The sequence below is a fragment of the Bufo gargarizans genome, chromosome 7 (genome assembly GCF_014858855.1).
Source record: "Bufo gargarizans isolate SCDJY-AF-19 chromosome 7, ASM1485885v1, whole genome shotgun sequence".
NCBI classification, from domain to species: domain Eukaryota; kingdom Metazoa; phylum Chordata; class Amphibia; order Anura; family Bufonidae; genus Bufo; species Bufo gargarizans.
This window is the reverse complement of record NC_058086.1, coordinates 84014237-84030190: the sequence shown is the minus strand read 5'-3', so window position 1 is coordinate 84030190 and position 15954 is coordinate 84014237. Positions and strand designations below refer to the sequence as shown.

At 44.2% G+C, this 15954-nt stretch overlaps 1 protein-coding gene across 3 annotated transcripts in view; it reads right to left on the bottom strand.

Moving 5' to 3' along the window:
- LOC122943575 (putative RNA-binding protein Luc7-like 2) overlaps positions 1–15954 on the bottom strand; it is a 98354-nt gene that overhangs the window by 27174 nt on the left and 55226 nt on the right. For all 3 annotated transcript variants that reach the window (XM_044301425.1, XM_044301424.1, XM_044301426.1), the window contains one exon: positions 7196–7339. In XM_044301425.1, the coding sequence (XP_044157360.1) occupies positions 7196–7339 (144 nt within the window). The remainder of the gene's footprint in view (positions 1–7195; positions 7340–15954) is intronic.

The following is a 15954-nucleotide window of genomic DNA, read 5'->3' as shown; positions in this document are numbered from 1 at the left end:
TGGTATTACTGCTCACAGCTGCACTGAAGTGAATGGGGCTGTGCTGCAACACCACGAAGACTTGGTCTAGTACTGGTTTTTCACCGAAACAGAAACAAGCTACTGCCAGACTCACATCTACCATGTTGATTCATCGTGCCCTTGTCTTCTTCCGGCCCCATGCTGTGTCCTGACACGTACAGTGTTTGGACGTAGTGCACGTAGACGCACACTATGACCTAAAGCTGTGCGCTGTCAGGTCACAGGACAGCACGGCAGGAAGACAACCAAGGAGGGTCAGTGAATCTGTGGCAGCGATGTCCGGAGCTGGAGAGGTTAGTTTATATATTCTTTTTTAAATGACTGATCTGAGGCTGAGGGGCCTATTGGGGGTCCGATCTGAGGCTGGGGGTCTGATCTAAGGCTGGGGAGGGTCTGATAGGAAGCGGAGTAAGATGGGGGGGGCAGATCTGAGGCTGAGAAAGGGAGGGACAGTTGCGAAGAAAGAGGCAGGGACAGTGTAAGCTGGGTGAACCTTCTGGGTTTAGCTTGGCTGCCATTAATGCCAAATAAATAAATAAATATACAACATTCCCAACTTAAAAATGAGACTGCTATATGTGGTCAAAATGGTGCTTGTACTAGATGTAATATATGTAGTGCAGGTGCCATTTTGTGCTGCAAAAATAAAATGCTCTAGATTTTTTTAAATTGAAGCACCATTTCTGTAACTTACCCCTAAGTATGGTTGTTGCGGGTTTATAAACTTTGATACCCAAATCGATACTTTTGTCCCGGTATCGATACGATGTTGGGATTTCCATTTTTTTCGATCTGGGCTGCGCAATCTAGTATTACAGAACATGAGCACGCTTGTGTTCCATCAGCAGCACAGGGCAGTCTCTCCTTGCCCCCTGTACCGCTGCAGCCACCAATGAGTAAGAGGGGCAGGACTTTAAGTTACCCGCTGTGCCCCCATTACTGTCTTCTGCTCCGTATGCTAATTACTACTATCGGAGCAATGGGCAAGAGACATCAGCTTCTTTCCTGGGCATTCCTTCTCCCTGGCTGTAGCGCTTTCCAAACGCAGTGCAGAACGCCCGAGCCAGGGAGAAGGAACGCCCAGAAGAGAAGCTGATGTCTCCTCCCCACGGCTCCGATAGTAGTAATTAGCATACGGAGCAGGAGACAGTAATGGGGGCACAGCAGGCGAACGGAGCAGTGCCCAGGAATAATAGTAAGTGCGGGGAGATCCCTGGTTGCCGCTCTATGTAGCCTGCTTATGAAAGGTCGTAGTCTTTAACTTTTAATACAGGAGGCGGGTGCCGGCAGCAGAATCGCATAGCCAGCACACTACCTCTGACAGTGAGCTGCTATCAGCGGCAGTTAACTGCCGCTGATCTGCTGCCAGTACCCTGTATTACAGGTTAATCATCATTAGTGGCGCAGTGGGCCCGCCTGCCCAAACCCCCCCCCCCCCCCCTTCAATCCCCCTAGTATTCAAATCATTGGTGGAAGCTTCTGATCGGAGACCCAGCAGTGTAATCCTGGGGCTCCGATCGGTTACCATGGCAGCCAGGACGCTACTGAATTCCTGGCTGCCATGGTCAGCTCCTTTCTGCTGTGTGCACAGAGCAGCAGGGAGTGTGTGAAGTCCTGTTCACCCTAATAGAGATCTATTAGGGTGAATAGGACAAGAGATCAAAAGATCCCAGGTTCTAGCCCCTAAGGGGAAAAACAAGATTTTTGTATAACTTACCAGTAAAATCTCTTTCTCGCTCTTCCTTGGCGGACACAGAAGACCTTGGGTATAGCTCAGCTCCCTAGGAGGCGTGACACTAAGTGAAAACTGTTAAACCCCTCCTCCAGCAGCTATACCCTCAGCCTGGAGAGAGAGACTGCCAGTTGCAAGTCCAACAAGTGGAACCAACAAGCCAACCGTGTAGAATAAAACAATGAATGGGTGGGTGCTGTGTCCCCCAAGGAAGAGCGAGAAAGAGATTTTACTGGTAAGTTATCCAAAAATCTCGTTTTCTGGCCCATTTTCCTTGGGGGACACAGAAGACCTTGGGACGTTCGAGAGCAGTCCAATAGGGGAGGGACCACAGCTCCAAGGCAAAGCACCCGAAGGCATCAAGGAACCGCCGCCTGCAAACCCAGGCGGCCTAAGGCAGCATCCGCCGGAGCCCGAGTATGCACCCTGTTGAACTTGATAAGGCGTACAAGGAAGACCGGTCGCCGCCTTGCACATTTGCATGGCCGAAGCCTAATGCCTCGGGCCCAGGAGGCACCGACAGCTCTGGTGAAATTAATGGCGACACCAAAAGGCAGATCCCTGCCCTTGGTGCAGTAACCTCAGTAATAGCCATTCTGATGAAGCGGAGGAAAGCCACTCTGGGGGCCGTCAAACCTCCTGGAAACACAAGAGACCGAACGCCGACAAGAGTCTGAGATCTCCAAGTAAAACTGCAAGGCCCAAACAACGTCCAATCGGTGAAGTGTCCGTTTCCGGAGATGGGAAGGGGAGGACGATAGCCTCGTTGAGATGAAGGCAGATACAACTTTCAGAAGGAAGGAAGGGATGGGATGGAGAAACAGCCCTGCCCTGGAAAAGGACAGAAGGCTCGGAACAAGAAGGGGCCGCCATTCAGACACCCGCCAGAGACACGATGGCAACAGAAACACAACTGTACAGGACAGAAGGAGTAGGGAAAACTTCTGTAAAGGCTCCAAGGGAAAGATTGGAGCGCCGAGAGCTCAGTATGTAGTTCCCAGGGCAGTACAGGAATGGTACAGAGGAACCAAAAGAGCCACTCCGTGGAAGAAGGTCTTGACAGGCCCAGGAGGGCCAGGGAACGCTGGAAGAGGAAGGACAGCGCCGACACTTGACACTTCAAGTAACCAGTCCCAGGTCCAGGCCGGACTGCTGAAAGACAGAACCATGGGGAGAGAAAGGCAGATTGGGGGAATGCCCCGCTTCCCACCGAACCCCAGGTAAGAACCTTAAGTCCGACAACAGATCCTGGACGAAGCACGGCCGGGAGCGAACACTAGCGTGCCCGCTGGAATCGCCTGGCAAGCGGGAGAAAACCCAATGTGATCAGGCACAGACCAGTAACACAGGCAGAAGGGTCGGAAAAAATGGTCCCGTCGGCCCCCCGAGCAACGTCGTCCCGTATCCACCCGGAGTGGGGGAGCAGAAGGACAGACGAAAGGGACCGAAAAAGGTCCGCCCAGCATCCGACAGATGCCAGGACAAGACAGGCTAAAGTCCATGCCGACGTAGCCACCACAGAAAGGTGTTCTACAGTCCCGGTGTGGGAGATCTAAGGACAATCTTGACCGAAGGGTAGTCCTCTCAAGTTACCGAGAAGGTAAGTCCACAGCAGGACCATGCCCAGAATGGAAAACGCAATCTGCACCCAGCGGGAGGACAGAATGCGGTAGACCCGGTAAATACACACAGCTAGTACTGCCAATGAGAACAAGGGAGATGGTACGATACCACAAGGAACACTGGAACCATCCAAGTGAACAACCATGCTCTCCCCCAAGGGGGAGGGGGAGGGCAGTGAAGGAACAGCCTCTGAAGCCTGGACTGGGCAGAAGCCACATCGGAGTGATATGCCCCAAGCGGGAGCCAAAACAGAGTCGGCGAGGAAAGGCAGTCGAGACAGAGGCCGGCATAACACCCTCAAACCGAAAGGAGGAGTGGGCAACAGGGAGGCCATATGACAGCTCAAAAGCAGAATCCCCGCTACTCTGTGAGACGCCCTGCTCACCGCTTTACAGAAGACGAATACCCTGAAGAACCCAAAGTGGAGTTCCCCTGGACCTTGATAATCGAGCACCCAAAAGAAGTTGGGTGACTTACCCGAGAAGAGCGGCCCGAACCTGGTAACAGATCAGCCTGAAGCGCAGAGGGCACCAATAGAAAGGACTCATACCACACTGCATCCGAAGAGGAGGAAATGGTAGTAGGCGAGGGAACAGTAGTACCAGCCGGGACTGGCGCATGTACATACCGGCCGCGGGAGCCCACACCGCGGGCCGGAAGTGTCAGGGGCCCGGATGGAACGCCGGCAGGCAGCGAAGCCTGAGCCAAAATTTGAGGTGCCAGGCCAACAGGAATGTACGGTCGGCCGGGGCCTGGAGGAGCATAGCTCTCAAGTCAAAAGCCGGCCGCAGGTGCCCATCCCGTGGGCCGGAAGTCAGGGGCCCGGGAAGGAGCGCCGGAGGTGCCGCGAAGCCTGGGCCAAAATTGCGGCGCCCGGTCGTGTCCAAAATCGGGGCGCCCGGGCCGGAGGAGAGGCCTAACGCCACTGCCGTCAGGAGCGGGCCCCAGGCCCTGAGCAGCGCACCGATAAGGGTATGGGGGGGAACCCGAGACCGGGTAGCCGACGATAGAAGGGACTCCGGTAGGAGAATGAAGGCAATTTGGCTGAACCTATTGCAGCCAGCGGCATCCTATGGAGGCCAGGAGGGGAGGAGAGGGAGCAGATTGCCACCCTGCGGCACCCCAGGCGCCAGCCTAGGTCCAGCATGGGAAGGTTCCAGAAGCACCAGTATGGGGGTCAGGCACACAGGAGACCGAGGTGGTGGTGGGGGGGGGGGGGGGGACGTAGGGCTGGAGAAGGCACTTAATCACCATCAGCCATCTTTACCCTCGGTCCGTTCCAGCAGGATCGCCCCTTCAGCTACTGGCACCGTAGTGGCTTGCGGGCGGCCCTTATGCTGGCGGGATGCAGGGGAGCTAGGCTGCCCTGGTCCACCCTTTCTTCTGTGGGGGAGGCAGCAGTGCGGGTGACCGGCACTGGCACAGCTCGACCCCGGGAGAAACAGAGAGGTAATTGAGTCTCTGTTGTCCCTGATGGTCTGGAAGAAAAAAGTAAAAATCTAAAATTAAACAAGGAGAAAACAGCCCTGCAGAGCAGGGAGTGTCTTGCCTCTTTGGACACTAAGCAAAAAACTGGCAGTCTCTCTCTCCAGGCTGAGGGTATAGCTGCTGGAGGAGGGGCTTAACAGTTTTCACTTAGTGTCACGCCTCCTAGGGAGCTGAGCTATACCCAAGGTCTTCTGTGTCCCCCAAGGAAAATAGGCGAGAAATGGTTATTAAATAAACTGTAAAAAACAAACAAAAACCACACTAAGTATAAATCACTCCCTTTCCCAATTTTACATCTAAAATAGCTAAACAATAAACAAACATATGACATATCGCCACGTCCGAAAAGTCCAAACTATTACAATATAAAAAAGAAATAAATAAAAAATCTATGCGGTAGACTGCCAGAATAGAAAAAGAATAAAAAATGTGCAATTCGCCATTTTTTAAAAAGCGGAATGCACGTGGCTTTTTTTTTTTTTTTTTGCGTGGTGTCGAATGGTAACGAGTGTCGCAATACTTTTTTATGGTATCGAAATAGAATAAAAAATTTGGTATCGCAACCACTCTACCCATAAGTCACTTATATGTTTGACCAAATATAGCCTTCAAATTGAGAATTTTGTATGGCCCCCCGAACGATGTTACAAATATTCAAAATGGCCCGCCCTCCCTGTCTACAGTGCCGCCTTCCTCACCTCAGTCCGCCTCCACAATCCTCCTGTTCCTTTGCCAGATCCGGCGCCTGCGCACTAGGCTCAGCCTGATGCACCGCGGACTCCTGGCAGCGGCGGCGCATCAGGCTGAGCCTAGTGCGCAGGATCTGGCAGAGGGATGGGAGGATTGTGGAGGCGGCGCTGAGGTGAGGAAGGCGGAGATTAAGACTGGGAAGGAGGCGCTGGGCACCAGACGGCCGGGCACCCTGCAATAATGGAAGTCCCCTTGGGCACCTTAGGTAGGCGATTGACATGTTATAAAAACCAATTTTTGGGGGGCTAATAGAGCCACAAGCAGGTTTAATAAGGTCTGTTTAGGATTCATATTACTAGTACGGACATGGGCATATGCTTATAGGGCTAAAATCTCATGACAGAATCCCTTTAATCATCGGTTCGATCAATGTACATGACAAGTGTGAACAAGTTTTAATAGCCTACTATTCTGACATTTTTGGAGTAGGAAGGCTTACCCAATTTTGTTCTTCCCTTCCCCTAGGCCAGTGGTCAGCAACCTTCGGCACTCCAGCTGTTGTGAAATGACAATTCACAGCATGTTCAATTTACTTCTATGGGAGTACTGAAAAAAGCAGAGGAAGTGTGCATGCTGAGAGTTGTCACTTCATAACAGCTGGAGTGCTGGTGGATGCCTACCCCTGCCCTAGACCAACAATGCATGATAATAGGTTGAACCAGTGGACCAAATTATTCCCCAACCATACCATATTCATACCTCCCAACACGATGGAATACAATGATGTTAATAATCTATGTCACACTGCACTCTAAACAGGACAGGTATTTTATGCAGTTTTTAAAGACAAAACCAGGAGTGGATTCGAGAAGAGATGATGGGTAGTATCTGTCAGTCATACTTTTTCTTTTATGATTCCTTGCTGATTGTAGCTTCAAAAACGACACTAAAAAGAACCTGTATTGCATGTGTGGCCTACGGCTGAGGCTACACACAAGGCATATTGTAGAAAGATTTCTCCAATTTTAACCATCAAGCTACAGCTCTTGTCCAAAGCTACACATTAAGTTGCATGCATCTGAGTACACTCCTCTGGACTGCAGCTGTCACTTAAGTAAAATCAAATCTTTCAGCACTACAAAAAGTCTAGGTGTAGCTGATGTGTCCTATTAGATTACCAAGCGGTTGATCAGGATAAGCGCCAATCAACGATACACACGTCCACCAATACTTGTTTAGGCGATGCAAAGTAAGCGGGGAGGAATCATTTGTACTGCAACGGTTCTTCCTCTATTCAGTTCTGATTAGCAGCAGCACATCCCTAATTACATAGGGCGATGTGATGCCGATAACTGGGCATCTTTCATTCTGACGAAAGACAAACAGGCATTTCCTCAATTTTTGGCTGACTATAGGCATGATAATACAGGCCAATTATTGGAAACAAGTGTTCCTACAAAATCTTTTTCCCCAAGCCTATTCGGAATTAGGATCGTCAATGACATTCCTTTTTCCTAATAGATTTGGACCAAAGAAGATGTAGTAATAACTAATATGCTACCAAACCAAAAATACAAGTAATTCCTAGAGACATTGTCTATATTATGTCAAGCATTTATAAATGAAGCTTTTATGACAAACCTCAGCTTCTCGTTTCCGAATTCTAGTCTTTTCGACTTCATCCATAACTTTCTGTGACTCTTCGACATTTCCTTCTGCCCCTAACTGCTCAGCTTTTGCTAGCAGTTTTCCAATCTCTTCATTTAGTTCGTGCACTCTCTCTGCCTGAACAAATTAATCAGGTTACATTACCAACATCTCTAAAAACATACTGCACTGCCAATTTGTCTACAACATTTTTATCATAGATTTTAAATACAATTCAGTAAAAAGCTTATTAGATAACATGCCCACTCTCTTCCCAGCACTGATAACAGAGGTCTATGCAGGCCTTGTAAGATGCATGTAAGCGCCGGTGCTATGGGTGTGGGGGATAACGTCAACTGTGGATATTACAGAGGGGAGTATTGTGCGGCCTTGGGTATTACAGTGGCGAAGCACTGTACAGCTAACATTGTTACTATGGAGCACTGTGCAGCTGGCACTGTTATGGGGGAGGAGAAACACAGCTGGAGATATAGGAGGAGCACTGTGTTGCGGGCGCCGCTACAACTGAGGAAGGGCACTGTGCTACTTGACGTGTTACAAGGGAGAGAAGTGTTCGGCTAGCAGGGCTATGGGGGTGCACTGTAAGTTCTATTCTTGGTATCTTTTTAAACATATATTTTTATTGTTTTCAAAAAGGGAATAAACAAAATACATACATACCAAAAATTTGTATGCGAGTTTGCTTACAATGACAAAATAAATTAGTACAAGTCTTATAATCCCCCAACATAGGGGTTCAAGATAATAAGGAGTACAAATAATACAATGATAAAACAAAAACAAGGGATAGGGAGAGGGTAAAAAGGGGAAGAAAGAAGGGTGACAAAAGAGAATAACAAGGAGCCATCCTAATCTCCTTTACCATAAATTTGTAGAAACCCTGTTGAAACGAGAGTGAAGCCAGTAATGCCATGCAATTTTAAATATGTCTGTTTTGTTATTAGTGGCGGCACTTATTTCATGTAAACAATTATTGTTAATTGCGTTATTTCCATCAGTTTGGGGTTTTTCCAGTACGGAGCAATTTTTGTTCTGGTTGCTACAATTGCGTGAATGATTACTATTCGATAAGATTCGGGGAAAGAATGTAAGTTAATAGAGAGTAGGCTTGGCCATTATTAATGAGATTGTGGCACACAGAGGTTGGATTTCTCTGCATTCCCACCATATATGCTCCATGTTGGCTCCCGCCGCTGAACATCTCCAACACATATTAGGAGCTAAAGGGTACATTTTAGTCTATAAGGAGTATAATACCACCTATACAGAATTTTTCTGGAATTTTCTAGATGATTGACACATTTGGATGATGCACTAATGACGGAGAATGCAGAATCCCATTGTTCTGGTGAAATTACTGTGTTTAATGCAGATTCCCATTTACGTAGTAGCGGGAACAGTGGAGAGTCCAGATCATCAGTCAAATGGTAGTAAATGAAAGGGCTTTAACCACTTCAGCCCCCCCTAGCTTAAACCCCCTTAATGACCAGACCACTTATTACAATTCTGCACTACACTACTTTCACAGTTTATTGCTCGGTCATACAACTCACCACCCAAATGAATTTTACCTCCATTTCTTCTCACTAAAAGAGCTTTCATTTGGTGGTATTTCATTGCTGCTGACATTTTTACTTTTTTTTGTCATTAATCGAAATTTACCGAATTTTTTTCAAAAAAAATGACATTTTTCACTTTCAGTTGTAATTTTTTTTTAATAAAACTACATTTACCCGGTCATGGTGGATAAGCTGCGGGACTAAAGATGAAAATCTATTGGCCAACAATTTGGAGTATATTTTCACGTGAGAGTTCAATCGGGAGTACGGTTGAAAATTTTCTGGGTATTCAGGGGATTTGCCGGGTTTGGGAAGAGCCACTATTGTGGCTTGAAGCATTTCGGGTGGTATTTTACCCGTGGTCATTATGTGGCGACATGTGGCTGAAAGGTGCGGGGCTAAACTATTTGTGAAGGTTTTAAAATATTCGTTTGTTAACCAGTCAGGTCCTGGGTACTTATTGTTTTTAGTCCGTTTTATCATTTGCATTATTTCTGTTGTTTCTATTGGTTTGTTGAGTTCCGCGAGTTGCTCAGAAGTCAATTTAGGTAAGGCAATATCAGCTAGGAATTTGTTAATTACCTCTGAATTAGGTTGGGGGACTGATATATTATCTTGAAGGTTATATAAATTGGAATAGTAATTGGCAAAGGTATTTGAGATTTCCTGGGGATTAAGTATTTTTTGTTTTTGGGTATTATAAATATGTAGTCATTTTTTCTTATTTTGTATGGATTTAATTTTGTTAGCTAGCATAGCATTAGCTCTGTTCCCCTGTGAGTAGAATTTTGCCTTTGCTCTCCTCAAGTTATGTTCATATTTATTTTGGAAAAGTTGATATAGTTCGTATCATAAATCTCCCAATTGTTTTTGGATGGCTTGTGAGGGGTTTGTTTTATCCTTTTTTTCCAATTCAATGATGGAAGTGCTTATTTGTTCTGTTCATATACGTCTTTATTTAGAAAAGGATGAAATGCAAATGAGTTGGCCTCTAATGAAAGCTTTATGTGCACACCAGATTGTAGTAGTGGAACTATCAGGGGTGCAGTTATATTTGAAGTATTCTTTCAGAGCTTCTTCAATTTGAGTTTGTGTTGAGGGCAATGATAAGTGGTAATTGTTAGCTCTCCAAGAAATGTAAGGTGGTTTGTTGAATTTTTCTGAGAGTTGGCATGAGACCGATGCATGGTCGGACCATGTTATGGACACGATATTAGCCGATAATATTTTTGGGAGGGTCCATTTGTCGACCAGTATCAGGTCAATTCTGGAGTATTGTTTATGAGAGTGTGAATGGAAGGTATAATCACGTTCTGAAGCATGTAATACTCTCCAGGTGTCGTATATATCTTGTTAGAAGATACTGAGCTAATTGTGAGGGGATATGCTTTTTTGTTTGGTTGGATTTGTCCAGAGATTGGGATGGAGGTAAATTGAAGTCTCCACACATGATCAGGGAGCCTTGTTTAATGGGTTGTGTGGTATTTATTACCTCTTTACCCCGCCTCCGGACCACCTAACGCAGGATTGCAGTCCGGAGGCGGCCGGATTATTCCTCTTCGATGCGCCATCTCGCGAGATGCGAGATTTCCTGTGAACGCGCGCACACAGTAGCGCACGGTCACAGGAAACTGCAGGTAAACAAGTGCATCTACAGCCTGCCAGCGGCGATCATTCGCTGGCAGGCTGTAGATGCGATTTTTTTTAACCTTTGAAAGGTATATCAGACGCTGTTTTGTTAACAGCATCTGATATACCTGCTACCTGGTCCTCTGGTGGTCCCTTTTGCTTGGATCGACCACCAGATGACACAGGAAGCTCTGTAAGTAGCACCAAACACCACTACACTACACCCCCTGTCACTTATTAACCCCTGATCACCCCATATAGACTTCATGATCACCCCCCTGTAAGGCTCCATTCAGACGTCCGTATGCGTTTTGCGGATCCACAAAACACGGACACCGCGGATCTGCAAAACACGGACACCGGAAATGTGCTTTCCGCATTTTGCGGATCCGCACATTATTGCCAGAACTATATAGAAAATGCCTTTTCTTGTCCGCAATTGGGCCTGATCTTGTGCGCACACTTGCGTTCAGTCCGCCCCACCGCAGTGACAGAATATTTTATTTTTTTTCTGATCACTGCAAAAACACAGTAAAATCGCCGCAGCGTTATAAAAAGATCACTTTTGAGGGGCATGGCGAGTTCATAGAATAATTTTTTTTTTTGGCACAAGTAAGGCTACTTTCACACTTGCGTTCAGAGCGGATCCGTCTGGTGTCTGCACAGACGGATCCGCTCCTATAATGCAGACGATGGGATCCGTTCAGAACGGATCCGTCTGCATTATAGTTTAGAATAAATTCTAAGTGTGAAAGATGTTCAGACGGATCCGTCCAGACTTTACATTGAAAGTCAATGGGGGACGGATCAGTTTGAAAATTGAGCCATATTGTGTCAACTTCAAACGGATCCGTCCCCATTGACTTACATTGTAAGTCTGAACGGATAAGTTTGCCAGACTGATGCATTCTTAGCGGATCCGCATCCACTCAGAATGCATTATGGCAGTACAGATCCGTTCGGGGACGCTTGTGAGAGCCTTCAAACGGAACTCACAAGCGGAGCCCCGAACGCTAGTGTGAAAGTAGCCTTAGCGGAAATTGATTTTTTATTTTTTCTTACAAAGTCTCATATTCCACTAACTTGTGACAAAAAATAAAATCTCACATGAACTCACCATACCCCTCACTGAATACAAATGCATAAATATTTTTAGACATTTATATTCCAGACTTCTTCTCACGCTTTAGAGCCCCTAAAATGCCAGGGCAGTATAAATACCCCACAAGTAACCCCATTTTGGAAAGAAGACAACCCAAGGTATTCCGTGAGGGGCATGGCGAGTTCCTAAAATATATTTTTTTTTTGGCACAAGTTAGCGGAAAGTGATTTTGTAAGAGGAAAAAAAAAATATATATAAAAAATATTTCAGCTAACTACTGCCCTGGCATTTTAGGGGCCCTAAAGTGTGAGAAGTCTGGAATCCAAATGCCTAAAAATGCCCTCCTAAAAAGGTACTCATTGGAATTTGGGCCCCTTTGCGCATCTTGGCTGCAAAAATCTGTCACACATGTGGTATCGCCGTATTCGGGAGAAGTAGGGCAATGTGTTTTGGGGTGTATTTTTACATATACCCATGCTGGGTGAGAGAAATATCTCTGTCAAATGACAACTTTGTTGTCTATTACAGAGATATTTCTCTCACCCAGCATGGGTATATGTAAAAATACACCCCAAAACACATTGCCCTACTTCTTCTGAGTACGGCGATACCACATGTGACACTTTTTTGCAGCCAAGATGCGCAAAGGGGCCCAATTTCCAATGAGTACTTTCAGGATTTCACAGGGCATTTTTACGAATTTGGATTCCAAACTACTTCTCACGCTTTAGGACCCCTAAAATGCCAGGGCAGTATAAATACCCCACATGTGACCCCATTTTGGAAAGAAGACACCCCAAGGTATTCCGTGAGGGGTATGGTTAGTTCATGTAAAATTTTATTTTTTGTCACAAGTTAGTGGAATATGAGACTTTGTAAAATAAATAAAATGTCTGTCTGGGAATTGTAGAACCTCAGGAAACATGACAGGTGCTCAGAAAGTCAAAGCTGCTTCAAAATGCGGAAATTCACATTTTTGTACCATAGTTTGTAAACGCTATAACTTTTACCCAAACCAATAAATATACACTTATTGCATTTTTTCTTATCATGTAGTTTTAATTGAAAAATTTCACAACAGAAAGTGAAAAATGACGTTTTTTTGCAAAAATTTCGGTCAATTTCAATTAATATAAAAAAAAAAAGTAAAAATGTCAGCAGCAATGAAATACCACCAAATGAAAGCTCTATTAGTGAGAAGAAAAGGAGGTCAAATTTATTTGGGTGGTAAGTTGTATGACCGAGCAATAAACCGTGACAGTATTGTAGTGCAGAATTGCAAAAAGTGGTCTGGTCATCAAGGGGGTTTAAGCTAGGAGAGCTGAGGTGGTAATGAACGCAAGTTGGTTAGAGTAAGGAGCGTACAGGGAGACTAGAGTGTATGGTGCATTATTGATATTACATACTAGTATGACATATCTGCCTTCGTTGTCAGATTTACTGTGGATCAGCTGAAAAGAGAGGGAATCCCTAACAGCGATGATTACCCCTCTTTTCTTGTTCACTGCAGGTAATGCAAATATATTAATACAATTTTTATGCTATGAGTATCTGATTCATTCAAGTGGGTTTCTTGAATGCAGATTACGTCACATTTAAGGGAATGAACTTCCTTCCATAGTAATGTCCTTTTAAAAAGACTGTTTAGTCTGTTGGCGTGAATTGAAGATATTTTAGTGACCATTACTTGCAGTGAAGGTAAGGCAGGTTGAGCAATGCAATATAAGATTTGTACAATACACAGTACTCTTAAAGAATAAAATAAAACTATATTGCGATATCTAATAATATATAGTGTCTAGCAAATGCGTAAACCTTGGCACTAGCAACACAGTCACTACGCAGTATCAGTTATAACAATGTCAGTCTCACTTGTCACCTATAGAGTGACTATAGTATTAATATATGTGGTAGGGAGAAAGGATTAAATGGGAAGGTAAAAAAGCAAAAGAGGTTAAATCAGATAAAAACAGAAAAAAATAATACTATTTTATCTATATACCAAATTCTCAAACTAAAGTCCGGTTCTAAGTGAACTAACTGGGTACTGGTTTATCCAGCTATTAACCCCATAGGGACACAGCCTTATTTCACCTTAAGGACCAGGCCATTTTTTGCAAATCTGACCACTGTCACTTTAAGTGCACATAACTTTAAAACGCTTTGACTTATCCAGGCCGTTCTGAGATTGTTTTTTCGTCACATATTGTACTTCATGACAGTGGTAAAATGAAGTCAAAAAAATTATTTTTTTTGCACAAAATAATACCTAATTTACCCCAAAATTGCAAAAATTAGCAAATTTCAAAGTTTCAGTTTCTCTACTTCTGTAATACATAGTAATACCCCCAAAAATTGTGATGACTTTACATTCCCCATATGTCTACTTCATGTTTGTAGCATTTTGGGAATGATATTTTATTTTTTGGGGATGTTACAAGGCTTAGAAGTTTAGAAGCAAATTTTGAAATTTTTCAGAAATCTTCAAAATCCCACTTTTTATGGACCAGTTCAGGTTTGAAGTCATATTGTGAGGCTTAGATAATAGAAACCTCCCAAAAATGACCCCATTTAAGAAACTACACCCCTCAAGGTATTCAAAACTGATTTTACATACGTCGTTAACCCTTTAGGTGTTGCACAAGAGTTATTGGCAAATGGGGAAGAAATTTGAGAATTTCATTTTTTTGTCTAATTTTCCATTTTAACCCATTTTTTCCACTAACAAAGCAAGGGTTAACAGCCAAACAAGACTGTATCTTTATTGCCCTGACTCTGACGTTTACAGAAACACCCAATATGTGGCCGTAAACTACTGTACGGCCACACAGCGGGGCATAGAGTGAAAGGTGCGCCGTATGGTTTTTGGAAGGCTGATTTTTATGGACTGGTTTATTTACACCGTGTCCTGTTTCAACCCCCCTGATGCACCCCTGGAGTAGAAACTCCCTAAAAGTGACCCCATCTAAGAAAGTACACCCCTCAAGGTATTCAAAACTGATTTTACATTCGTCGTTAACCCTTTAGGTGTTGCGCAAGAGTTATTGACAAATGGGGATGAAATTTGAGAATTAGATTTTTTTGTCTAATTTTCCATTTTAACCCATTTTTTCCACTAACAAAGCAAGGGTTAACAGCCAAACAAGACTGTATCTTTATTGCCCTGACTCTGCCGTTTACAGAAACACCCAATATGTGGCCGTAAACTACTGTACGGCCACACAGCGGGGCGTAGAGTGAAAGGTGCGCCGTTTGGTTTTTGGAGGGCTGATTTTTATGGACCGGTTTATTTACACCGTGTCCTGTTTCAACCCCCCTGGAGTAGAAACTCCCTAAAAGTGACCCCATTTTGGAAACTATGGGATAAGGTGGCATTATTTGGGGGACTATTTTTAGGGTACATATGATTTTTGGTTGCTCTATATTACATTTTTGTGAGGCAAGGTTACCAAAAATTGAGATTCTGAAATTTCATCTCCATTTGCCATTAACTGTTGAGGAACACCTAAAGGGTTAATAAAGTTTGTATAATCAGTTTTGAATACCTTGAGGGGTGTAGTTTCTTAGATGGGGTCACTTTTAGGGAGTTTTTACTCTAGGGGGGCATCAGGGGGGCTTCAAAAGGGACATGGTGTCAATAAAAAAGGCCATCAAAATCGGCCTTCCAGAAACCATGTCGGTCCTTTCCTTTTGCGGCCTCCCTTTTACTGATACAGCAGTTTACGACCACAAATATGGCATTTCTGTAAACTGCAGTATCAGGGTAATAAATATTAACTTTTGTTTGGTTGTTAACCCTTGTTTTGTTACCGAAAAAAAACGGATTGAAATGAAAAAGTGCCAAAAATTGAGTTTTTGGCACCGTTTTCATTTTTTTTTTTTAACCGTGTTAATCTGGGGGGTTGGGTCATGGGATATTTTTATAGAGGAGATTCTTACGGACGCGGCGATACCTAATAAGTCTACTTTTTTTTTATAATTATTTAGGTTTTTGACTATATTATCCTTTTTGATACCCAAACATTTTTTTGGTATCTCTAAAGTCTAGGTGTCATTTTTTTTATTTATTTTTTATCTGATTATCTTATGTGGGGGCTCATTTTTTGCGGGACGAGCGGACGGTTTTTCTGGCACTATTTTGGGGGCTATATGACTTTTTGATCGCTTGCTATTAAATTTTTTGTTATGTTTGGTGACAAAAAAAAATCTTTTTTTGCACTTTTTTTTTTTTTTTTTGGACCGTGTTAATCTGGGGGGGTTGGATCATGGGGTATTTTTATAGAGGAGATTATTACCGACGCGGCGATACCTAATATGTATACTTTTAATAAATTATTTTAGTTTTTTTGGGTGTCTCAAGTCTGAGAACCATTTTTTTTTTTATCCCATGTCAGTCCTAAATTGGGATATAAATTTAGTACTCCATGGAAGTGTGATACTCC